Source organism: Rutilus rutilus (assembly GCF_951802725.1).
Source record: "Rutilus rutilus genome assembly, chromosome: 3".
Classification (NCBI taxonomy): Eukaryota; Metazoa; Chordata; class Actinopteri; order Cypriniformes; family Leuciscidae; genus Rutilus; species Rutilus rutilus.
This window is the reverse complement of record NC_140211.1, coordinates 29070248-29096660: the sequence shown is the minus strand read 5'-3', so window position 1 is coordinate 29096660 and position 26413 is coordinate 29070248. Positions and strand designations below refer to the sequence as shown.

Here is a 26413-nt window from a genome sequence, read left to right as displayed (position 1 = left end):
ACACACTATGCACACTAGGATTTTATCGTTTCCAGTTTGATGCGCTCGTTGATCCCCAAGAGTATCTCAAAAGGAATGCGCGCGCTCAAGGAAAAGCTAGACAGCGTAAAAAAAAAAAAAAAAGAAAGAAAAAAAAAGAAGCTATATCTGAAATAGGTTTCAGATTGAACTAATTAAATATTAATATAGATCACTGTGTGGAACAGAGCCTTAACGTTATCTAAACTGCCTGTCACTGTATGTTTGACAACTAGTGCAAGACAGGTAAAAAAAAAAAAGTTTGAGATAGGCTAATCATCGTGCTCTTGATCTGTTATTTACAGTAGGCTACTGTAGAACTTATCTATATTTTCACGAATTTCAGGAGTCGGTCATTGCCAACAGCTTATAAAGTCCTTTATCGACTGAATATGTAATTCTTATCGCAAGTAGCCTATACTTCACCGTTCCGTATTGATGCAACACCCCTACGCCACACATTGGTTCAACCCACATGCAATGTTGAAGAAGCCTTGGCTGAAGTATAATGTGTTTAGATGAAGACGGTTTCAGGTGGGCAGAACAGTTGCGTTTGACAGTAAAAAGCGAATCAATCCTGCACTTTAGTGGCATCTTCGTATTGCTATTGTGATTAAGGGTGAGTATTAAGAGCTTTATCAGACGTTTGCTGTGTGCAAAGTGTAAATAACGCTATGTTAAGTGTGCTGAATTGGCGACATTTATCGAGACACAAGCGGACTGAAATGCTTTTCATATCCATTTCAAAATAAGTGGCACGAGGTGGTCGTCGCAAAAAAAAAAAAAAAAAAATCTTACTTATGTTTGTCCTGTCCTAGACGATGTAGAGCACTGAAAAAAAATCGTCTGCCCTTGAAGTGAAGTGTAGACACAGCGTTTTTAATGCAGCACCTTTAAAGCTTTTGGGATTTAAATGTAACGTTTAAAAGGCAGATATCAGAGAAAAAGTCATGTCCCCAATGAATGCAGGAACAGGAGCCCGTGTCGTGAAGTGACCACGTTATTTAACGTTGGTTCATGATCGCTCTCGCTTGACTCTGAAATTTGTTGATTTGAACTTGACAGGTAACGTTAGGTTGTTTAAGTGAGATGCTTTCAGCACTTTGTACCGAACTGGAGCTTCAGGCGATATTGCTGGACTGGTAGGCTACGAGTCGCGAGCATTTTCATAGAAATCAGCGACTGATGTTTCATCACCACTCGAGACCCATTTGGTGACAAGTGCTCAAATCAGAGAGTTTGCACTCATGCGGGGTCATATCTACATGCTTTGCGATCGTGCACAGTATAAATATAATTAAATAACAAAATTACTATTAAATTATTAATAAAAAATAAAAATAGGCTACAGAAAATAGTGAGAGGTGAGATGCGTTTGCAAGATTCTTTCTTTTATTAGAACAAATATAATTGAATTTAAATTTAAATTAAATATTTAATTTTTCCAATGGACTTTTTATCCATTGGAAATTGATTGGATCGTTGTGGCTTGTTATTGCTATGATCTCATTTGAGTGACAGGTTGTCCCGCCTTCATGCCAGTAAACACGTCATCAAAGATGAGAAGATATATGTTGTGGCAATATTTTGATTAAAGATTATGAGGGAAAGTTAGTAAAAAAAAACACGCCGTGGATGGATAAATCATTTATAATAAATAGGCTACTGCAATATTCTAAAATGAAGGAAATTGACAATTCAGGGCACTTTTATTGTAAATGAGTGAGTGAGTGATAATATCCAATGTAACATGAAGTAAACATTCACAAGATAAATTGCATTGTAAAAATTTAGTCAAAATGTGATTCATGTGGTAACACCTAAATGTACTAGTTTAAGTAAAGTCCAGATATATTATTTAAGATGACTTTTGCAAAGTAGCAGCATACACTACGCTGATTGCAGAGACAACCCCCTGCAGCAGCCTGTGGTCATGTGCTCGAGAGCACAATATTGTCAGCGCAGGATTGTGATCTTGGTAACTATTCAGTTCCTGCTGCGTTAAATTAATTGGAAATTAAGCTGGTGGACTCTTAACCATTTATCTGCAGCCACTCTGAGAACTGGCTCCTTGTCTTTCTCATCAGGTCGAGAAGCTAGATGTTAACAAAAAAGGTTCAAAACATTTACGAATAAAGTTTATGCAGGTTAATTGCTTGAGTTTATCATCCTGAGAACATTGTTAAATATTGATCTAGAGTAGTGAGCATTGAGCAATCCATTTAAGAGTCCCTAGAGCACAGCATATGTGTAAAACAGTATATTTGTACACATTCTCTTTTCTCTTCCTAGCATCTTTTTTTGTTATTTAAAGGAACAGTTCACTCTAATATTAACATTTTGTCATCATCTTTTGTGTTCTACAGAAGACATGAAGTCATACACGTTCAGAACAACATGATGGTGAGTTAATCATGACAGAATTTCCTTTTGAGTGAACTATCCCTTTAATCTCTTACTGTCTATTTCTGTCAGAACAAACTCAAACACAACAGAATGCTTTTTATCCTCGGAATAGTATAGTTAAAAAAAGAAGCTAGAAACAAACATATATTTCACTCTTGAGGGAATGGCATTAAATGACAAGTCTCTTTATCTCTAAGGATGTGTCCAGTGCCCTGGTTGATTTGCTGATGTATAACTGTCAGGGATGATTAGTTAAACACTGCCACTACAATATGCTGAGGGCTTTTCTTGCCACTGATTATGTGTTTAGGTGCATGTGTGTCCAATTTCATGGCTCTGGGCACAAGCTAATAAAAGAGATGGAGACGAACGATAGTAGGGACATATTTAAAGATGACATGAAGAGATGTTGAGAGAGAAGATAGATGAAAGTAGAGGAAATGATGGGTAAAAAGGAGGAATATTATCAAAAATAAGGGTAGACTATTTTTGGCCAGTCACTAAGACAGAGTTGTTGATGCACATCTTAGATCTTTTCCATAAATATCTTTTTTTCTTTGGAGTGACTTTGTCATACCAACAGAGTAAACAGAGCTCAGCAGCACAGAGAGAAAATGAGCAGGAATCTGTAATCAGTGTTCCTCTGTGCTTGTGTGTGGTAATGAGCCTGTCGAGTGTGGACATTGTGTGTTTCCTCTCTGTTCCTCCTGACAGGACAGACTCCAGACTTACTGATGATGAGCATGCTGGGTAATGAGATGCACTATGGGCAATCAGAGGTGTGTTAATCAAGACGCAATGTCTGTTGACACCTTAGTGCCCTTCTGTCACCAATCCCATTTATTTTCTATTTTTATACTTTGTTTGAAATGAATTAAACTAACACAAAAATCACACATGTATTATTTTGTCTGAAAAGAGACACACCGCAATCAGAGCAGAAAACTCAGGCCTCTCATTGTTGTTATTACTGATATGACAGCTTGTAATATTCCCTGCACTGTTGTGCTGCTGACAGGTATTTGATGTTTTGATGATTTTACCTATGAGCTCTCTTGACAAGCATGCTGGCCTTTGTACCCTTAATCAGGTTTTGAAGGCCAACAGAGGTTCAATTTTGACACACTTAATGAAAATCAAAACCTTTTAGCTCTATAATAATTGCTGCCTCTTTGACAGCCTCTAGTACAGCTACTTTTCTGTGCTTCTGGGATAAAGATGCTTCTTCCTGGAGGATGGATCTTTAGCAGCTGACATTATTGCAGGAAGGTCAATATGAAGACAGGTAGTCAATTGAAGTCTCCTGTGTAATTTCAATTGCTACAAATAACTGAACCGAATCCGAAAGCACGCAAGAACAAATTACCCAGAGGTGTGTAGAGTATCCAAACACTGTATTCAAGTAAAAGTACAAGTACTTAATAGAAATAATTACTCAAAGAAAAAGTAATAGTCTTAATAAAAAGAGTAAAAAGTATCCCATGAAAAATATACTCAAGTAGCTAGTTACTTCGGATCTTAAATATACAACAATACAATAACATGTTATTATTTAGATAGATATTTAATTTAAATGATTATATTATTATCATAATTAGATATCTGAAAATACATAAGAAACCAGCATTATTTTTATTTTTCCTTTGCTTTGTATAATAATAATAGTATTATTATTATAATAGCTTCAGTAGCTCTGGAAGTGTATTGTATTTCTGTGGATCGGGAGTAGGTGGTGTGGAGATTGATATACCAATGAAGATTGGCTTTCTCAGTTCACTGTCCTGATCAATGGTCGTAAATGGTGGCATCTCTGGCCAGTGGTCAGTTGTCTGAGGAATTTTGGACCCTTATTCCATCTGCTTTCCTGGCCTATGTCACAGAGCAGTTTTCCCTTTGTGATGTCATCTGCAGGGTTCTCCTTTGATGGCACGTATCTCCAGTTATCAGACTCTGTGAGTTCTTGGATTTCTGCTAGTCTGGTGCCTATGAACACTTTAAGGGCGCTTTCACACTAGCACTTTTGGTGCGCACCCGGGTTCGAATGACGTCAGAGTTCGGTTCGTTTGGATGATGTGAACGCTGTTTTCCGAACTCGGGTGCGCACCCGCGAACCGTACTCGAGTCCGCTTAAAAAGGTGGTCTGGGGTACGGTTCATATGAACTCGGGTACGGTTCGCTGCTGATATGAACGCAATCGTACCAAATCGCGGAAGTGAACCGCTATTGATGACATATAATGTGGTGCGTGCCTGCGTGCGTGAGTGTTTAACAACTGTAAAAGGGTCTATTACCTTGACGAAAAGCGGGATTGACGCACTGCAAGCAGAGAGATGATTTCTGCTTGCCTCCACAAAAATTGTCTTCGGCAGGCGGGCAGACATCCCGCTGTCTTTGGAACTGTTTTAATACTTTTGCGGCAGACAGACGCAAGTGTGTTTCTGTATCTTTTCTTTGAAAACAAAACCAAAGGTTCAAAAAAAAGAAGAACAAATGTGAAACGAGCAATTCTATCCATTTTGACGCCTTTTCATAGCGGTTACCAAGCAACACGAGTACGCGCCAGCTGCAGCTTGATGACGCAAGCGTACTGCGGTTCGGATACAAATAATATAATGTGAACACAGTCCATCGGAGGCAGGGGGAGGGGGGAGCAATCGAGCTCGGGTTCGGAACAGGCAATCGAACCAAGTGTGAAAGCACCCTTAAACGACATGAGGGTGACAGCAGCCAGGTAAGGACTGTTGTGGAGTCAGACCACAGAGTAACACTGTGGATAGGCAAAGTTAGCTCTGTCTTCAGAACTTTTGCGAGTTGTGCACCTGTGAGTGCTGCATATAACTCCAACCGTGGAATGGTTTGCTGCTTTTTCGGGGCTACTTGAGATCTACCGGTTACAAAGGCTACTTCCACTCTACCTTCCAGGTTTTCAGTTCGTAAGTAGGCCACAGAACCGTAGGCTCGCTCTGAAGTGTCGCAGAAAATGTGGATCTGCCTCATGCTGTTAGGCTGATCCAGTTCTTTACAGCAGTAAGACCTCGGCAAAACAACGTGCTGTAAGCCATCCAGCTCACTCTCCCATGCTTTTCACAAGTTCAACAGGTTCTCAGGCAGACAGGGATCGTCCCACTCTCTTTTCTTGTCCCATAACTTCTGTACGATCACCATGGCCCGTGTTGTGAATGGCATAATATAACCTATGGGGTCATACTGGCTAGCGAGGATATGGTATATGCTCCGCATAGATGGAAGTGGGTGGTCTGTCCGCCGCTGCTTATAGGAGAGAGTATCTGATGAGCAATGCCAGTGTAACCCAAGAGTTGACTCTTGTGCATCTTGATGACCTTCGCTGAGCCACTGGATGCTGCTTTGAGATCGAGCATCCGCTGGCAGGTGGCTGATGACTGATGGATCATTGCTCGCCCACTGTCTTAGGTCAAAGCCTCCGAAACTTAAGGGGCTGCGGAGTCTATCTACATGACCTTTCGCTGTCTCACTTGAGGTGAAGCTCTGAAGGCAGTTGTCAACATAAAAGGATTTCTCTGCTGAGAACTGTGTGTCTTCAGACTCACTGTGATCCAGGACGTGCTTATGTAACTCGTATGTTGCACAGCAAGGACTGCACGTTGTTCTGAATGTAAGTATTTGCCATTCATACACGTCTGGTGCCTTGTCTCTCTGAAGATTTCTCCAAATGAATCTCAGTAGTGGTCTGTCCTCAGGCAAAAGGCGTACCTGGTGGAACATCCCACGAATGTCACTACTAATGGCAATAGTATGTTCTCTGAGTCGCAAAAGAACTGACAGAAGAGAAGGACTGAGTGGTGGACCAGGGAGCAAGTACTTGTTCAGGTTGTGGCCTTGGTAAGCAAACGAACAGTTGAAGACAACCCTTTTCTTCCCATTATGCTCCACCAGATGATGTGGAATGTACCAGCTCTCTTTGGAACAGTCCACCTGCTCAGGAGTGAGTTTTGTGATGTAGCCAGCTTGCTGTAACCTGACTATCTCCTCTTGGTATGCTGCCGCTTGATCAGGATTCTTGTTCAGCCGATTCTCTATTCCCCTTAATTGTGGCAGGACAGCTTCTTTGGGTGCATGTAGACATTGCATACCTTTGGCACGTAGAAGAGGGGTTGCATAGCGCTGGATTCTGTTAACATCCACTCCCACGGTTTTGTCCTGGAGAAGCTGAATGGACTCTTGGTCTTGTCTAGACCTTGTCAGTACCTTTTCATTTCGATATGGAAGAATGTCCATTTTCCACAATTTCTCCACATTCGCATAAAGGTCGTTAGTGGGCCGAAAGCTGGTGAAAAGACATTGCTGTGGGGAAAGTCTGCTGGTTAGTTCTTGTGCTAGGCCCTGTAGTGTCTATCCTTGGCGTGTTCTCACAGCTGTTCAGGAAATGTCTGTTGTTGTCGCAGTATGGACAGTAAACATTCACCCCTTCTCTCTTAGCAGCAGTTGGTTTGGGTGGATAAACTGGTGATGCCGGGCTGGGCTTCGTTTTTCTGTACCAAGGAGGATGGTAGTGGGTTTGCGGGGCTACCTAGAGTCTCTCCTCAGTTCCCTCCTCGGCACTGTCGAAACTCTAGACTGACTGGTATAGTCAGTGTGGTCATCCTGAACTTGTAGCTCGTACTCAAGCCAGTCCGCAAAGTGCAATAATGTGGGGATAGTGACATGAAGAGGGTGTGTGTACCTCTTGAAACTGGACCTGAGATCATGTGGCAGTTTGATCATCAGTCTGGACACATGTGATCCACACTCCAACTCGACATTGCCTTTCTGACCCAGGTGATCCAACATGCTGACCAAGGAACGCACTTGGAGTCCGAACATGCGAAAAGTTTTCACATCTCCACTGCGAATGTTTGGTCCATATATCAGTTCTGCAATGCGTTGTAAGGCTAGCTGATGGGGCTGGCCATACATTTTATTGAGGGCTCTCATGGTGTTTGTGAAAGGAAAGCTTGAGTTACTGTATGAGTCTGCCACACGTAGGGCTTCCTCCAACTTAATATGGTCAGTGAGGATCTGATACTTGAATCGCTCTGTTGCATCCTCAGGCAAAATGTTCTCCAATGCTATTCTCAGTCTAGATGACTCTCTTGGATCAGGAGATGTTAGGAAGGGAATGGTTGGAGCAGGGCCTCTGAACATTTTCTCCTGCATTGATGGAGGCTGATAATATGATTGTCTGTATCCTGGATGCAGAGGTGGCATACGCTCAAATGCTGTGGTCTCGACCTCTGACTGATGAGCTGGAATGTGTTGGGAGGAACGTGAGTACCTAGGTTGAGCTGGGTCACTGTAACGCACTTGTGGTGGTACTCTATCATGTATTGAGGAGGAAATGTCCATGTTTCTGAAATCCTCAGCTAATTCAGGACCTAATTCATCCATTGTAGCTGGGCACAGTTCTCTCATGACCGTAGGCGGCGTTGGTGGGTTTGTCCGTGGGGCTGGAGTAGGACAGAACCATTGTGGAGTCTCAGGGCTCACCACTGGAGAAAAGGGAAATGGGGATAGCACTGGTAAAGTCACTGGCCTGGAGGGGGCTCCCTTTCTGCCTTAAGACTTTGAAGGTCCTGATGTAACATGGCATTCTGTTGTTGCATGTCCTGTAATGCTGAAATAATCTCTGGAAGCTGTCTGGTTTGTAGCCGCAAGTCGGCGTTCTCGTGTTTCATCACCTGCAGCATGGCTGTAAGCTCGACTTCCTCTTCTCCTCGCCCATCAGATCTTTCACTTTGCCATTCATCTCTCAGTGTCCACTTATCATGATCTAACTCTTGACTGACAGGAGAAGTCGATCGGGTCCATCCTACCATACTTGATGACTGGACTCTGCTATGGCTGAAGTCTGGAAGTGGCTGTCGATGTGGCAATGGCTCACCAAGCTCGTAATCCACTAAATGAGTCGGTGGGTTGATCTGTCTTCGTGGACGCACAACAGGCGCTTCTCTCTCGGGTTGAGACATCTCTGTAGCAATTCACCAATCCAGCTCGAAGAACCATGAAAAATCTTGTGAGTATTCACTCTAATTGCTAGGTCAGGTTGGCTGAGGGCTACAGTTTGTCCAGTCAGACCAATGATGTCTCACTCAGGTTATATTCCAAATCGTTGTTTTACTAAAGGTGCATAGATGTGTGGTTCTGTGAATACAGAATACGCATATAAATATGTGCGCTAACGCTGTACACGAGCTGTGCACGATCTGTGCATGCGAGCATGGCTACTGCTGCATGTGCGGTCAAACCGAGATGTAAACAACTATGAGCGCATGCGCGCGACCTGAGATACAACCGTACATTGGTGATTATAAGGAATAAGTCAAGTCAAGTCACCTTTATTTACATAGCGTTTTTTTTTACAATACAGATTGTATCAAAGCAGCTTCACAGTGATAACATGAAAATAATACAACAAAGTTTGTTTCTAGAAGAAAATTGCATCATCGTCCACCTTAAGTAAGGCAGATCGATACTATTGTTGAATATTAAATGTCCCCAATTAAGCAAGCCAAAAGCCAAGGCAACAGTGGCAAGGAACCAAAACTCCATCAGGTGACAGAATGGAGAAAAAAACCTTGGGAGAACCTAGGCTAAGTCGGGGGCCAGTTCTCCTCTGGCCAACGAGCGAACAGTGTATGATTATGATCCAGGCAGCATTACAGGTCAGAAGTCAGATTGGATCAGAACATTCAGAATATTTATCCAGTTCTATCTGGTTGGAAGTAGGAATCATCACGCCGGTATTGAGATGAGTTTGATGAGGATCAGTGCTGATGGCTGTCATGTCAATGAGGCCTTCACAGGGCTGATGAGGCTGGCACTTCAGGGATGCATCATGGATGGGTCCAGGTGCAGGTCCACCATCTGATCTGGATACGGCCAAAATTTATACGATGTTTAATAGGGAGCCAATGCAGTGTTGACAGAACCGGGCTAATATTGTCATACTTCCTGGTTCTAGTAAGAACTGCTAAGCTGCTGCGTTTTGGACCAGCTGTAGTTTGTTTATTAAGCGTGAAGGGCAACCACCCAGTAGAGCATTACAATAATCTAGCCTTGAGGTCATGAACGCATGAACTAATTGTTCTGCATTTGTCAATGAGAGCATATTGCGTAATTTAGATATATTTTTAAGATGGAAAAATGTGGTTTTACAGATACTAGACACGTGACTTTCAAATGAAAGATTGGTGTCAAAGAGCACACCCAGGTTCCTAACCGACGACGAAGACTTTACAGAGCAGCCATCAAGTGTTAGACAGTATTCTAGGTTATTACGTGTGGAAGTTTTTTGTCCAATAATTAGAATCTCTGTTTTTTCAGAATTTAGTAGTAGGAAATTACTAGTCATCCAATTTTTTTTATATCAGCTTTGCATTCCGTTAATTTTGTGAATTGGTAGGTTTCGTTAGGTTTTGAAGAAATATACAGCTGAGTATCGTCGGCATAACAGTGAAAACTAATGCCATGCTTCCTAATGATATCTCCTAATGGTAGCATGTACAGAGTGAACAGCAGCGGTCCAAGTACTGAGCCTTGTGGTACGCCATACTGAACTTGTGATTGATAAGACATCTCTTCATTTACTGCTACAAACTGATAACGGTCAGATAAGTATGATTTAAACCATGCTAGTGCAATTCCACTAATGCCAACATAACGTTCGAGTCAAATGCAGCACTAAGATCGAGTAACACCAATAGAGAGATACAACCACGATCGGATGATAAAAGCAAATAATTTGTGACTCTAACGAGAGCTGTCTCGGTACTGTGGTACGGTCTAAATCCGGACTGAAAATCCTTGCAGATATTATTTCTTTCTAGAAAGGAAAACAGTTGTGAGGATACTGCCTTTTCTATTATCTTTGACAGAAAAGGCAGATTCGAGATCGGCCTGTAATTGACTAATTCTGTATGATCGAGTTGCGTTTTTTTAACAAGCGGTTTAATCATAGCCAGCTTAAAGGTTTTTGGTACGTATCCTAGAGACAAAGACGAATTAATGATATTAAGAAGAGGATCTATGACATCTGGAAGCATCTCTTTCAGTAGCTTAGTCGGTATAGGGTCTAACATACATGTTGTTGATTTAGATGATTTAACGAGTTTAGATAATTCTTCCTCTCCTATAGCAATAAATGAATCGAATTTTTCTTCAGGGAGACTACAATGCACTCCCTGATTGCGATACTGTAGTAGACGGTTGCATAGTTATAATTTTGTCCCTGATATTATCAATCTTATAAGTGAAGAAGTTCATAGAGTCATTACTGCTGTGTTGCTTGCAAACTTCTGGGTTTGAAGCTTTCTTTTTTGTTAGTTTAGCCTTTGTTTCAAATAAATACCTAGGATTATGTTTATTTTCTTGTAATAGGGTTGAAAAATAAGCAGATCTAGCAGCTTTTAAAGCCTCTCTGTATGCAATCGAGCTCTCTTTCCATGAAACGCGAGATACCTCTAGTTTTGTTTTCTTCCAGTTGCGCTCCATTTTTCTGGCTGCTCTCTTAAAGGGATACTCCACTTTTTTCGGAAATAAGCTCATTTTACAACTCCCCCAGAGTTAAACAGTTGAGTTTTACCGTTTTAGAATCCATTCAGCCGAACTCCGGGTCTGACGGTACCACTTTTAGCATAGCTTAGCACAGATCATTGATTCTGATGAGTCCAGCACTCATGGTACAGCCGCACAGTTCCTTGATTATTACGCCGGAATGAGAGTAGTTCCTAGCCATATAGGCTTAGAAAATCGCAACTTTTCATTTTCCGTCGATCTTAGTACACGGTTTAACTACAGAAGAGTCAAGTTTTAAATAGGAAAAATATTGAAACTCTTTGGTCATTTTGAAAGAAATGCTACTGGACTCATCAGAATCAATGATCTGTGCTAAGCTATGCTAAAAGTGGTACCGTCAGACCCGGAGTTCGGCTGAATGGATTCTAAAACGGTAAAACTCAACTGTTTAACTCTGGGGGAGATGTAAAATGAGCATATTTCCGAAAAAAGTGGAGTATCCCTTTAAGGGCCTGATTGTGCTCGTTGTACCACGGCGTTGGACTATTTTCTTTAATCTTCTTTAAGCGCAACGGAGCAACTGTGTCTAAAGTGATGGAAAAGGGAGAGTTAAAAGTTTCTGTTGCAATATCAAGTTCTTCTGGGATCAACATCTATTCCATGTGATAATATTAGATCTAGAGTATGATTACGATGAGTAGGTCCTGACACGTGTTGTCTAACTCCAATTGAGTTTACAATGTCTTTAAATGCCAATCCCAATGCATCTTTTTCATTATCTATGTGTATATTAAAATCACCAACAATTAGTACTTTATCTGCAGCCAGTACTAATTCTGATAGAAAGTCCGCAAATTCTTTGATAAAATCTGTATGGTAAATTACAGTGCCTAACATCGTACTTTGTTACATCGTAATTTGCTTTGATGTCAGGCACTCTGTCTCCCGGCAAACGTGACTATGGTGGCTGGTGTCTCTATTTTCACGTTCTGTGTAATAGAATCGCCAATAACTAGGGCACATTCAACAGATTCTCAGTGGGTGTTTCACTGAGTGGGGAGAATTTATTTGTTGTGGTAATCGCAACGGAAGAGCGGTGTTTTGTCCCGCGACTATAGCGTCGTACCGTCACCCAACTGCCCTGCTGCACGGGCTCTACTTCAGCCGGAACCGAACAATGTACAGTGTTCACTAAACTAGTCGCATCCAAAGCAGTATCTAAAGCCCTTGCACTCTTACTATCCTCAATTAACGTTTGGATGCGTGTCTCTAGTTCTGAAATCTTCTCCGTCAGCCTGACTATCTCCCTGCATTTATGTAAATCCTATGCTGACAGAGAAAGCTATGCTATACATATTACATGAAGTGCAAGTGACAATAAGAGGAGGAGAAGACATGACTTACCGTGCTTGTTGACTGGCGCGAGTGCGCGAGCAAATTAAATAAATAAAGAGCGCACGGATGGCACGCTAACAGGCTAGCGAAATACTAGCGTTTTGTACTAGCAATGAATTAGATTGAAGCTAGCGATCACAGGTTAATATGTGATGTTGAGTAAGTTATATTTAGCTTAAACAACGGTGAATGATAGTAAACAGAGATTCAACACAAAAATATATACGAGGCTTACAGACGTAAACCAACTTAGCAGCTTAGCATCTCAGCAGTATCAGCAGGGCAGACAGGAGCAATCGATCAGGATCAGCAATCAGCACACTGATAACACGGAGTGTGACTGGGAGAGTCCATGTGCCAAAGGGGAACACTTTCTACAATAATACCGAATGGACCTTATATATAGGGATGCTGTGATAGGTGAGAGTCTGCTGATGCAAGCTTGACTGAAGTGACCTGCCAGAACTAACGCTACGCTTGATTTTGCACTTATAGATGGGACATTCATGGGATTGGGAAGTGAGGCAAAGCTTATAGTTTGTACTGTTCGAGGCCAGAATAAAACCCTTCACAGTGTGCACATCCTCAGCCAGGATGTGTTTACAATGTCCTGGCACAAACACATGAGATATATATACTGTATATATTAAAGAAACCCATTCCATAGCCTAGAGCTGTTTTCTATTTCAGGTGGTAGCTGAATAAGACGATTGTGGGATGAACTATAAAATTCATTTATGCCTTTTTTTCTTTCTTGTCTTTTAGGATGAAGGATGGAGGATGGCTTCTCCCATCTTCAGATGTGTGTCATGTGAACCTTTAAATTGATGAAGGCTATAAACTCACGATTATCAATATGTGCAATCATAATGTCATCTATAATCAGTATGGCAGCACTTTAAAACTCCTACCTTTTCAGTGACCGGCATACACAACACCCACTCAGAAAACAAACTCTTGTAAATGTTTTCAAATGTTTTTGAATTAACTTGAAAACATCCAAAAAGAAAACCATGCCTGACCTAAAAAACATTTTTTAATTAGAGCCAGATATCTATTTGCATACAGTCACATGCTGCCATGACTCAACCCAATGTTACAGTACTCTTGGCTAATATCTCTGGAGGATCTGAATTGGGTAATCTGTACCGTCCATTTTCTGTGTTCAGTGTTCTCACGCTCACTTTGCTGGCCATGCTTGTGTTGGCCACCTTTGTATGGAACCTTCTGGTTTTGGTGACCATCCTGAGGGTGCGCACCTTCCATCGTGTTCCCCACAATCTGGTTGCCTCCATGGCCATCTCGGATGTGATGGTTGCAGGACTGGTTATGCCCCTAAGTCTGGTTAGGGAGCTTTATGGACGGCGGTGGATTCTGGGTCGGGCCCTGTGTCAGGTCTGGATCTCATGCGATGTACTCTGTTGCACAGCCAGTATCTGGAATGTGACGGCCATTGCCCTAGATCGTTACTGGTCCATAACACGCCACCTGGAGTACACATTAAAAACACGCAAACGAATCTCCAATGTGATGATTGGCCTCACATGGCTACTCTCCTCTGTTATCTCACTTTCTCCGCTTTTTGGTTGGGGTGAGACCTACTCAGAAGTCAGCCTGGCTTGTCAAGTAAGCCAGGAGCCCTCATATACAGTCTTCTCCACCTTTGGAGCCTTTTACCTGCCCCTCTGTGTGGTGCTCTTTGTCTACTGGAAGATCTACAAGGCTGCCAAGTTCCGCATTGGCTCTCGCAAGACCAACACCATCACACCCATGGCTGAAGTCATAGAGGTAAAAAAAAAGTTTATATAAGATTATGTATACACAGTGGCAAGTTTGTGATCTCTTTGAAAATACCTGGATTTCTGCATTGATTACTCATAAAAATGTGGTCTGATCTTTAAATCTTATTTTATAGATTATAGATATATTCTATATAATTATAGATAAACACAATCTGACTACACTAGTAACACAAATAACTGTAATTGTTCACATTTTTATTAAATATATTGAGCAAAAAGTAAGTGAAACATTTTGTAACTTGATAGCACAGTCCTCTTTAGGGTATGTCACATTTTTTCAGCCATTCTTTGGTTGGTATTATTTGTGTGATTTGGATCATTGTCTTGTTGCATCAACCATCCTCTTTAAAGCTTGAAGTCATTAGCTTTTGTCCCAACATTCTTCTGTAAAATGTCTTGATGGACTTTGGAATTCATTGTTCCATTAATTGATTCAAAGTGTCCAGACACTGAGGCAGCAAAGCAGCGTTAAACCATGCTCCATCCACCATGCTTCACATTTGAGATGAGGTTTTAGAGTTGGTGTGCAGTTCCCTTTTTTCTTCAAACAAAACATTGTGCGTTTTTGTCTCAACTGGTCAACTTTTGTCTCCACTGTTCACAGAACATTTGCCAAAAGCATTACGGAACAACCTGGTGGTTTTAGGCAAACATGAGACATGCCTCAACAAAATTTTATTTATTTTTTTCCCTTAGTGTTGTCCTTTCATGAACACCATTATTGTTCAGTGCTTTTGAAATAGCGGACACATGAACAAAGACTTCTGCAGTTTGCAGAGTTTTCAGGGGTCTTTTGTTGTTATCCTTGGGTTCATTCACACCTCTTGTTGTGTTCTGAAAGTGATCTTTGCAGGATGCCCACTCCTAGGGAAAGTAGCATCAATCCAGAATTTTCTACATTTGAAGACGGCAAGGGCATAGTAGGGACATTTAGTAGGGACGCTGGGGACATGTCCCTACCAATATAGTCTATAGAATATAGATCAAACAGTTAAAATATATTTAAATGTAATCACTGTTGATGTAATTTTATCCGCATTTGACATGACCTGAGAAGTTCATGTATAGTAGAAAACTATATATGTGCACAGTTTAGTTTAATGATAAAGTTTACCCTCTTTAACTTTAATGTTGTTAAACTGAATGTACAATATGAATGCAAATTGTTAGCTGGAATATCCACAAAATTAAAAGCAACACTGAAATAAGAGTATGCTGTTTATTAGATGAGCGTGAAAGTTGTTCACTACTATAGAAATATGGGACCTGTGCATGTTTTCTTTTAGAATCATCACTGTTCCAATTCAACTGTTGTTATGTCCCCACCAATGTCAAAATAAAACCTGAACACATAGGTCTTTAGCAATGCTTTTGTATAGACTTTTCCATCTTTGTGCATCTCTGTGATGCGTTTAAGAAATTGGGATTGAGGCATGGTCCACACTAACCAATCCGTCTTGAAGAAAAGATTTGACAGTAACCAATGTGCCTTTATTGTGTGCAACTCACACTTCCAGTCTCATCTCCTTAATTGAATCCAATTAGCCTTTGAAGAAGTCTTAACACAGAGTTTCACTTTCTTTACCCAGCTCGTCCTGTTAATGATCAATCAATGTCTTCAATTAAAAAATGTAAAAGTACAACTGTTTGTGTGTTATTAGTTTATTCAGATTATGTTTGTCTTTGTGTCATTGTGAATTTGAAGATCAGACCACATTTTATAAATAATCACTAGAAATTCTGATATTTTCAAAGGGTTCTCAAACGTACAACCCCAAATCCAGAAAAGTTGGGACATTTTGTAAAATGCAATAAAATCAAGATTCTGTGATTTGTTCATTTTCTTTACCTGACAAAAGTACAAAGAAAAGATTTCCATTGGTTTTACTGAACAACTTAAATGTGTAGTAAGTGACTTCTGGTAAACACTGTTTCTTCTGGTAAATCACCAAAACAAACATGCCCCTACCCCTACAAACACAGTTTTCATGAACAGCTCCCTACATACCACAATAGTCCAAGTAACTAATATATTACAAATGTGACAAGATTAAGGGGTTATAGCGATCACTAAAAGGGGAGCCAAAAAACACACTTGGGCACACTTTGGGAGTCAGTGCTTGAAATGGGCAGTGGAAGAGGTTTAGACGTTCCAGGCTTATAGTAATAATAATGCAAATGAACAAACAAGCGAAGATGGCATTCGTGTACATTCAAGCAAAAGACAACATGTCCTAGTTCTGTGATACACAGCAAAACCAATGTTACTCGCGTATTGAGAAGAAATAAAGCAACCTCTGCATCAGTTTTCAGGCGTTCCCACTCCTTAAGGTCTCTTGAGCGCTGAAAAGCTTCTCCAATATTAACACAGGTGTTACCTCTTGCCTGATCGTAACCCTTCTTTTTAAAGCTATATTTCCCTGGCCTTTTCCTCTTTTATTTTTTCTCTACCATCTCTTTCTTTCATTAGTCGTTCTACTAATGTCTGTGTTGCGCACTGAGCTCTCTCTCCTCCCCCATCATGAGTGTATATGCCCCTTACTGCTGATTGGCTACAAGGGTGTTTTGGTGCTCAGTCTGATCTGATCAGATTTTGATGGCTGCAACACATTTAAAAAAAAAAAGTTGGGTCTGAGGCATGTTTACCACTGTGTCACATCACCTTTCCTTTTAATTACACTTTTTAATAGTTTAGGAATTGAGGGTACTAATTGTTGTAGTTTTGAACGTGGATTTTTTTGTATCAGGCAAGATTGGGCAAAAATTCCACTTGCTCAACAGTCTATGGTCATCGTTGTCTGGTTCTCCTCTTCATGATGTGCCATACATTTTCAATAAGAGACAGATCTGGACTACAGGCAGGTCAGTCAAGCACATCGACTCTACGGTGTAGCACATGCTGAATGAGGCCTGGCATTGTCTTGCTTCCCAGGAAAGATGTCATTTTGATGCCATTAAATGTCTCTGTACAATCCCAAGATACGCTTCTACGTCAGTTGTACAGTACATATGCAAGTCACCCATTCCATTTACACGATGCACCCCCATACCATGACAGATGTTTGTTTTGGCACCTGTTGCTGATGAAAGTCTGGATGGTCCCTTTTGATACCTCAATGTCCATTTTTCCCCAAAACAACCTGAAACGTGGACTCATCTGACCGCAGCACCATCTGAGATGAGCTTAAGCCCAGAGAACTCTGAGGCATATCTGCATAGAATTGATGTATAGCTTTCTCCTTGCGTAAAAGAGATTCAAGTGGCATTTCATGATGCAGCAGCAGACTGTGTTAAGTGACAACGGTTTTCTAAAGAATACCCGAGCCCATGTGGCTATTTGACAGAGTAGGATGATGGTTTCTCATGCAGTACCATCTGAGGGCTCAAATAGGGTGAACAGACGTCCCGAAAACTTTGTGACAGTCCCGAAATCTAAGCTGTTGTCCCGAATCCCGAATCCGGCCCTAATTGTCCCGAAAATTATACTAAAGCAAAATCTTGAGTAGTTATTGTCTGATAAAACATTAAAAACTGTCCGTGGAGGTTGAGTCCTCCTGCAGCCAGCCCCTGCCGGTGTGGTGAACAAATGCTCATTGGCTGCGCCATCTTTTTTTCTTTTTTTGAAGTTCTACAAAGATACCGTAGGCACGGATTTATATGCATTTATAAGCGAGTGCAAGTTGCAGCAGCCGCGAGGACAGTGAATGTGCAGGCAGCCAGTCGTAAAGGAGTCATTGATTGGTCGCGGCACTGTGTGCAAAAAAAATACTTCGACCTAATGTCGGGTTACACAAAGCAAATCATCTACACAATTATTTAGTTTTCTTATTTAATGACTGACAATTTAGTTGTAATAATAATTTTGGCTTTAAGGCTTATTAGCGTTAGGCTATAGCCTGAAAGGTCTGATTTACGCTTTTTCACAATGACTTTTGAGGTCATGATTTTAATGTTTTTTTTGTGGCAGACTAAAGACTAATGACAGACTGTTGATCTTTGAATAAAATATGTTTGGTTCAGGTTTGAAATTCATTATCTTTTATTATAGGCTAATAATAAAAGCCTTTGCTTGACAGAGAAGCTCCTTTTACACTAAATCATGATACCCTCACCTATTACCAATTCACCTATACCTATTGTGGACTGTTTCAAAAGAGTTTAACTTGGATGATCTATAAGCTTTTCACTTTTTTATTTTATTTTTTATTTTGCCTCTGTCCCAACGTTTTTGGAGTGTATAGCAACCATCAAAATCAAAATTTGTTTATATTTATAAAATACAATTAAGTTGTTCAGTGAATCTTTTCTTTGTACTTTTGTCAGTTAAATAAAGTTGAAAGCGAATGAAAAAATCACAGATTCTTGATTTTATTGCATTTTACAAAATGTCATAACTTGTCTGGATTTGGGGTTGTATTTTTGCCATTGTACTGTATACTGCCATTCACAAATCCTCTCCCTTGACCTTGTGGTATAGTAAAGTGTACATGCATCTCACTGGTAGTACTAGGTCAGGTACTTTTTGCCTACTGTTTTAAGAATTCTGTGAATTCAGACATATTACCTTTTTTTTTTTTTTTTTACATACTGTTTTTCACCTACTATAGAGGTGAAAGTATGCTTATTCAGATGCAGCAGTCCTTTTTTTTATTCCTGAATGAACTAATCGATTGAATAAATAATTAAATGAGCCACTCACAAAGGCAGACACTTGTTCCATTCACAAATCGTAATTTATGAATGAATAGATTGAATGATTAAATTATGCCTCACATTTATAAAGACAGCCAACTGGCAGAACAATGTAACCTGCAAAAAGAATTACTAAAAATCCCCACCTGCCACCATGCACAGACTGACAGTCTGTCAGGCCAGATGTCCTTAATTATTTATTTGTTCATACAGACAGTATCTGAGTTGCTCCTGTAAGTTTTTATATGGACAAAATAATTTGAGTCACACATTAATAAATATGATTGTCAGACTCGAACCCCAAAACCCCACTGTGTGAACAAGCTATGAGAGTTTGTGAGAGTGCCAGAGAAAACAAAAATGAAGAAGGCTAAAAGACAGAGATAATAGAAATATTTAAGTACCATTGATCAAACCTAGCAGATGTATTTTCTCAGAAGGAAGGCTCAACCCACAGGAGCTGACATCTGGCCCCACATTGAGTGAGAGATCCAAGTATAATTGGAAGCAGCTTCTCACTGTCTCCTCATAGAATAATCATTTTTGAAACATGCACTTCTGTATTGTCTTTTTCAGTTTTTAGATTCCCAGATAATATATATGTTCTAATTTTAATGGGCTCTCCAATCATTTTCCACATATAATTCAAAGTAAGTAATTCATTTCATATCAGATAACACCTCATGTCTATATAATGTAATTTAAAACTTCTGAAATTTCTTTATTAAAATATTTCATCATTAACTTGGCATATCATTAAATTCTCCTTATGTATATAAAATATACATTTCATATTTATCACAGTAAGCACAAATTGATTGATTTACCTAATTAATAACTCAAAGTATGTGTTTCTATGTATGTGTTTATGTGGATGTTCTGTGTTCATCCTATACCCTCATGGAGAAAATCTTACATGGCAGTGTAGACATGTAATTAACTTCATTTAAAAAAATTAATTTTCCTTTAATCCTCCCTTATCGGGCTTATGCTACTCTGACCAATGCCTGAACTTTGTATTTTGAGCACTTCTTGCATTATTTTTGCCTCTTCACAATGACTCGCTTAAAGGTGGGGTATGTGATTCTCTTTTTTGTCAATTTTTTCAAAATCACTTGAAATCCTATTCCTAACCCACTTACAGCCACTGAGTTAGAAGCACTGAAATGAAAATTAAGCAATTTAATCATCTGTGGAACGGGCAGGACTCGAAAAACTCCAGCCAATCATTTCCAAGACCACCTAGAATCATTAGACAGTAAGTTCGTCAATCAAACGGTCATACCATACCCCCATCCAAGAACAGGCAAGAAATCCAAAAACCAAGAGACATAAAACCAGGGAGAATGCTCGAAATTGCAGTGTAACACTAAACAAGACTTCGCAGGGAATTAATGAATATGGTTTAAATAGGCTGAGACTGACAAGGTAATGAGACACAGGTGGATGCAATCAGGGATGATGAGACCTGTAGTTTATGAGGAAATGACAATAGTCTGATGTGGAGTGTCCTCTGGTGGCTCTCAAGGCCACTCCAGCTGGTGACCGTTACATAGCTCCCCCTCAAAGGAGCAGCTTCCAGACGCTCCTAGAATTGTCCAGGAGGGAGGTGGAGCGGAGGTGGACCCGGGTGTGGGATGGAGGGTCAGGCCCGTGGAGCGGAAGAGGGCCTGGAGACTGAGGCTGAGCAGGCGTTCAGAGCGGAACAGGCTGAGCAGGCATCTTGTCCGAAGACACAGGCGTGGCGGCGGCCATCTTGTCCGAAGACACAGGCGTGGAGGCGGCCATCTTGTCCGAAGACACAGGCATGGAGGTGGCCATCTTGTCTGAGGACTCTGGAACGGCGGTGGTCATCTTGGCCAAGGATTCACGGGCTAGAGCCGATGTGGGTACTGCCCACACACTTAAAAAAAAAAAAAAAGAAAAAAAAAAAAAAAAAAAGAAGCCGTGACGACTATTATGAGTGCTGTCTTTTCCAGAACTGACTCAGGTGCAGCAGTCATGACGTGAAGAAGCTCAGGCTCGGCAGGCATGATGTGAAGAAGCTCAGGCTCGGCAGGCATGACGTGAAGAAGCTCAGGCTCGGCAGGCATGACGTGAAGAAGCTCAGGCTCGGCAGGCATGACGTGAAGAAGGTCTGGTGTAGAAACCTCAGGACAGGAAGTTACTGGATCCACAGGACTAGCGACCATTGTGGCTGGAGATGCTGGTGACCGTGGTGGGCCAAGCTCCGTGGGCACTTGATCTTGGTGTGTTGTGCCTCTCCCCACCAATTTTTTATTGGACATGTCCTCCTCAACCTCACCAACCGTGAAAGAGGAACCACACAAAAGCAGGGCATAATCGTAGTCGAAGGCAAAGGTCAAGGTCATAAACACCGGGTAATCAGTCCAAACAATAACAGGGTCGAAGGGGCACAGGCAAAAACAGATGAAAACCAGATAAAAGATCGAAAACCAAGAGAATGCTTGGAATTGCAGTGTGACACTAAACAAGACTTCGCAGGGAATGAATGAGTGTACATGGTTTAAATAGGCTGAGACTGACAAGGTAATGAGACACAGGTGGATGCAATCAGGGATGATGAGTCCGGGCAGTGAGTAATGGGAAATGTAATTTATGAGGGAATGACAATAGTCTGATGTGGAGTGCCCTCTGGTGGCTCTCAAGGGCACTCCAGCTGGTGACCGTTACAAACTTAATTGCCCCGTTGTCTCCTTTATCTGTTGAAATGCACAAACGAACACACATATGCTGTAATTTAGTTTTGTTCTGCCACAGTACTCCGCTCACTAAACTACAGCCTTTCAAACAAAAGCTAATTTAAATACCCATTTTAAAGATTCAAGATGCAATAGACAAGCCAAACAATGTTTATACTGTCATGTAAGATTTTATGTGAAAGCAAATTTTCACAGTTAGTTCCGGTCCTCTAATTTGATTGGATAAGCTACAGTTCAGAAGTGCCAATAGTTCATATAACAGCACTGGGAAGTTTCACAGTTTATATCAGCATTCCAGACTATAGTATGTGAGCGGTATGGAAGCGGAGTGAAATGGTGTGATTTTTAACATGCTGTCCCTCTATGTGTTGCTTGGCAACACATAAAGCATGATGCTTTGGCTTTTTTAAACACTTTTTTTTTTTCTTGGCACAGTGTGATATTGCTTAATTACATTTTGGTGATTTGCCAACATAGAGATTAATCTATTCTAGAATATTACTAAAAACAATTTTCCAAAAGGTTGGCTGGTTTGGGGCAAATTGAGCTAGATGCAGACTTCTTAGTTGATTACATTATCATAGGGAACTTTGTGAGCACATACAGGAAATATACATATATTATCTTGATTTAGAAAATTCACACCTCTGCTTTCAAGGGAAATGATGTGAGATTTGTCTCACAATATCATCTGTTGCAGAAGCAAAGTGGGGAAAGCTGGGGAAAGACGTTTCACATTTTCCAACATTAAAGGCAAAACATGTAAACTGTTTAGATTAAAATATCCAAAAACCACTAGAACAGTGTTATATATTTGGTTGACTTGTGTACTTATACTCTCCCAAATGTTTCCAACAATTGGGAAACCCAACAGAAAATAATTGTTATATAGTTCAACATGGTTAGTCTTATTGTTTGAATCTCTTGTTTTCTTGACTCAGAGACACTATTTTGTCAAGTGGCTTAACATAGCAAAATCAGAAAGAGCTTTATTTGTAGTCAGGGACGTGCACAGACATTTTGAGGGGCAGGGGCTCAAATTAAATAAAGGGCACTTCTCATAATTACGTTTTTTGTTTCCTTTTTTTTTTAACAAAAAAGTATATATATTAACGCAACTCTGACTTCCTTTTTAAAAAATTTATTTAAAAAGTTAATTAATTTTATCTTCCTCAAACTCACGCAATTGTTTCATTTTAAAAAGATGCTACTAGTTTCAAGTATATATTTAGAATAACCTAAATAACTGCATCAAGCAGAGGGGCGTGTTTTACTAATAATTTGTTTATTTTTGCACAAGGCACTATACATCATTTTAATAATTTTGGTGTTATCAGAATACATAACACTTTAAAATCAACACAAATATTCACTCTAAACTGAAGAGGGCTGTTGCTGCTATTTTGTTAACTTTACTGAAAAAAATCACTGCAAAAATGATTGACAAAATACAAAAATACAGCAATTTAATAAAATTATTACAAAAAAAAAGGTCTTCTACTTCAAAATAAAATCTGTTACTTCCATTCCCTGGTTGTCTCTCCTTCCTCCCTTACAGCGGGCAACCTTCTGAAGGTCCATGTCCCTGTAGATGTTTATGCATGTACACACACACACACACACATACACAATAACTGATGGTGACTGACGGACTTAGTTTCACATTTGAGGGAGGACTGTATCATCATCATCAAATAAAACCTTCAAAATCCACATTTAGATGGAGTTTGTTTTAAACCTACTACACTCTAAAAAATATTCTGTGGCTTAGTAAATATTACAGAAATATTTAACTTTATTAAAATCTCTGAAAATCTTACTTGATTGTTTGAATTAAACTTACCAAAATAATTGAGTAAAAATTCAATAAAAGCCAATGTCATGTATGTGGTTGTATGGAATACTATTTTATAAAGGTTTAGAAGAAATAAAAAAAGTTAAATTGCTCATAAATAAAAAGTTAATTTATAAATATTATTTTTAATGTTTAATGTTAATTTATTTCTACTCAGTTTTATGTATTAATGTACCAGATGCAGTTACTCAGATTTACTAAATTTTTTAGAGTGTATCCTCCATCTGTTTGCATCTGTAGATTTCTTCTAAATTCACCAATTTAGATTTCTAAATTTCAGGGGGAAAGACTCTTGATGTAAGTCATTAACTGGGGACGTTCTGTATGCAATTTAGGCGTCAACTAGTGATAGTTCACTTTGAAATTAAATTTTGGTATGTTTTAGCTTACCTCAAGGGCATCCAAGATGTAGGTGTCTTTTTTTCCGCAGTAGTTTAAATTTTGATATTTTTAGGTCAAACCGTTCTTGTCTGTCAGTCATATAATGATGGTCACGGTCTCAAAGTCAAAGAGCATGCACAGAGTCCAAATTAAAACAATTCCCCATCGTCCAAATTAAACAATTCCCCATCGTAAGTACACATTGATGGCCTAAGACACGAAACGAGCGGTTTGTGTGAGAAAACGAACAGTATTTATATCGTTTTTAGCTCTTATACAAAGACCACGTCCAAGTGATCTGAGGGCGCGCGCGCATCCTGGTGTGTGACGTGTACACAGACTGGTGCATAGATATATACACTAGATGTCGCCTTAAAGACATTCGTTCCAATGACCTGCCGTAGCCAAGTTGACATCTAGTGTATATATCTATGCACCAGTCTGCGTACACGTCACACACCAGGATGCGCGCGCGCCCTCAGATCAATTGGACGGACCTGATATTTAGATATACTATTCTTCAATAAATATATTTGTTTGACAGGGAAGCTGTGCGCAAACAGGAATATATATTATTTTTCAAAAATAGAAAAAAAGCACCCCAGAAAAAAGGGCACTTTCTCTCCAGGAATAAAAAGGGCAGGTGCTCAAGCCCCCTTTGATGTCTATGTGTGCACGTGCCTGTTTGTAGTACATAATTTTCTCTGCCATACAATATATTTAAAAATTAATTGAGTCAACCAGCTTTTTAGCATTAACATTTTAGCATCAACCATCATTAGCTCCACTGAAAGGCTCTCGTCCGCACCCTGTTCAAACGTTAATAAAACTTTAATACATTTGCTCATACATGAACATGATTTCTGCCTGAGCCCCATCGGATGTGGAGGTGACGACGACAACTCCCACGATTCCATGCTCATTCATGCCATCATCAAGCTATGCCATTGTTATAGTTTTGAATAAGCGACCTCTAGCGGCGAAACTTACATATTGTGCCTTTAATGCATGTACCATACTGTATGTGGAATAGTCTCAGATTGTTTAGTCCAGTAACAGCTTTATGTAAAAGATATAGTTTGAGTTAAAGAATTTAAATATTCTGCAACAGGTAGAGTGAATGGAGACCTGTACATAAGTAATGCTTAAAGATCAGAGTAGGAAAATGGGATGTCTAGACACAAATATGTAACAAAAGAAATTTGCAATTGCTCCCTCAGTTTTGACAAAATGTGTAGTTGCTGCATTCTGCTCACCAATAGTGTTATTGAAGTACCTTATAGTTGTGTACTTGACTAACATTACTAATACATTTCATCTTTTAACTTGTTTACTGCCAGGTAAAGGAGGCCGAACGGCAGCCACAGATGGCCTTCACAATTCGTCACGCAACTGTATCGTTCCAGACGGATGGCGAGACGTGGCGAGAGCAGAAAGAGAGGAGAGCGGCTCTGATGGTGGGCATCCTGATTGGTGTATTTGTGCTCTGCTGGATTCCCTTTTTCCTTGCTGAGCTCATCATTCCGCTCTGTTCATGCGACATCCCCCCTCTCTGGAAAAGTGTCTTTCTCTGGCTGGGTTACTCAAACTCATTCTTCAACCCACTCATTTACACAGCCTTTAACAAGAACTACAACAACGCGTTTAGAAATCTTTTTTCCAGACAGCGATAAGGAACGGAAAGAAGAACAAAGGTAATGATAACCTTTGGATTTTAGGAGTAGAAAGTGAGAAGAATATAAAAAGAAGCTTCTCTCACAGAAGACATAAGCGATACAAAAGCAAGGCCATGAATGCACTGGCTCTAACCAGTGGAAGAGGAAGGGGATTTTGCCAACCCACATCAAGAAACTGCAGGCCAAGTGATGTCTCTAGGGTTCACATCTTCGCCTGCTGGTCATATCTTTGTCAATATAGGGCGGCTGCAGATGTCTTCATGGTTAGACAAGTTGGCCACCTTCTGTTAAATCAGCAGTGCTGAGATAATGCAAGTGTTCTCTTTTGCAAAACTGAACCACTGAAACTAACTGTCCAAATCCCTCACCATCACTGTAAACTCTTGAGAGAGAAACCATGACTGTTCTCACTGTTCTGAAGGGTGGTGAATCATCAAAGCCGCTTTTCGTCTAATAGTCAATGAAGACACAAGTAGGCATATGTACATTTTGAAAATCTGGCCTAATTCACATCCTTTCACTTCTTCCAAAATTACATGGCTAAGGAGCAATTTATATTTCAATCACATTTCCTTTCATTAAAGTCAAGAAAAGAAAGTCAATGTGCAAAACATAGAGACATGAAAATGTTTTATTTAATAGAACAGACTTGCGTTGATGCAAAGAAAGACTCCATGGAAATTTTGAACAAAACAGTGGTTATAAATTACCTCAAAAATGCCTTCGTTTCCTGGCAGCACATCTCAGCATTTATGTACATTATCATGAATGGATTCAGCTTTCCTCTTTGTAAGCTACCATTGTAGCAAAGTAAACTGGGACATTACATGTAACGAAATGTAAACTTGCCTGTAATTCCTGTGTGCTGGGAGCTATGCTACAATTGTTATATAAAATATATGGATTGATCATGCAAGGTTATTAAAGATTCAG

The 26413-nt window shown here is 40.1% G+C and overlaps 1 protein-coding gene across 1 annotated transcript; it reads left to right on the top strand.

Annotated features, from left to right (window-relative positions):
- Window positions 1-514: 514 nt before the first annotated feature.
- Window positions 515-26413, top strand: htr5ab (5-hydroxytryptamine (serotonin) receptor 5A-b). Its single transcript, XM_084405619.1, has 4 exons — window positions 515-637; window positions 2385-2421; window positions 13117-14139; window positions 25145-26413. Exons 3-4 carry the CDS (start codon window positions 13432-13434, stop codon window positions 25475-25477), a joined length of 1041 nt encoding a protein of 346 aa, XP_084261745.1. The 5' UTR covers window positions 515-637; window positions 2385-2421; window positions 13117-13431; the 3' UTR covers window positions 25478-26413.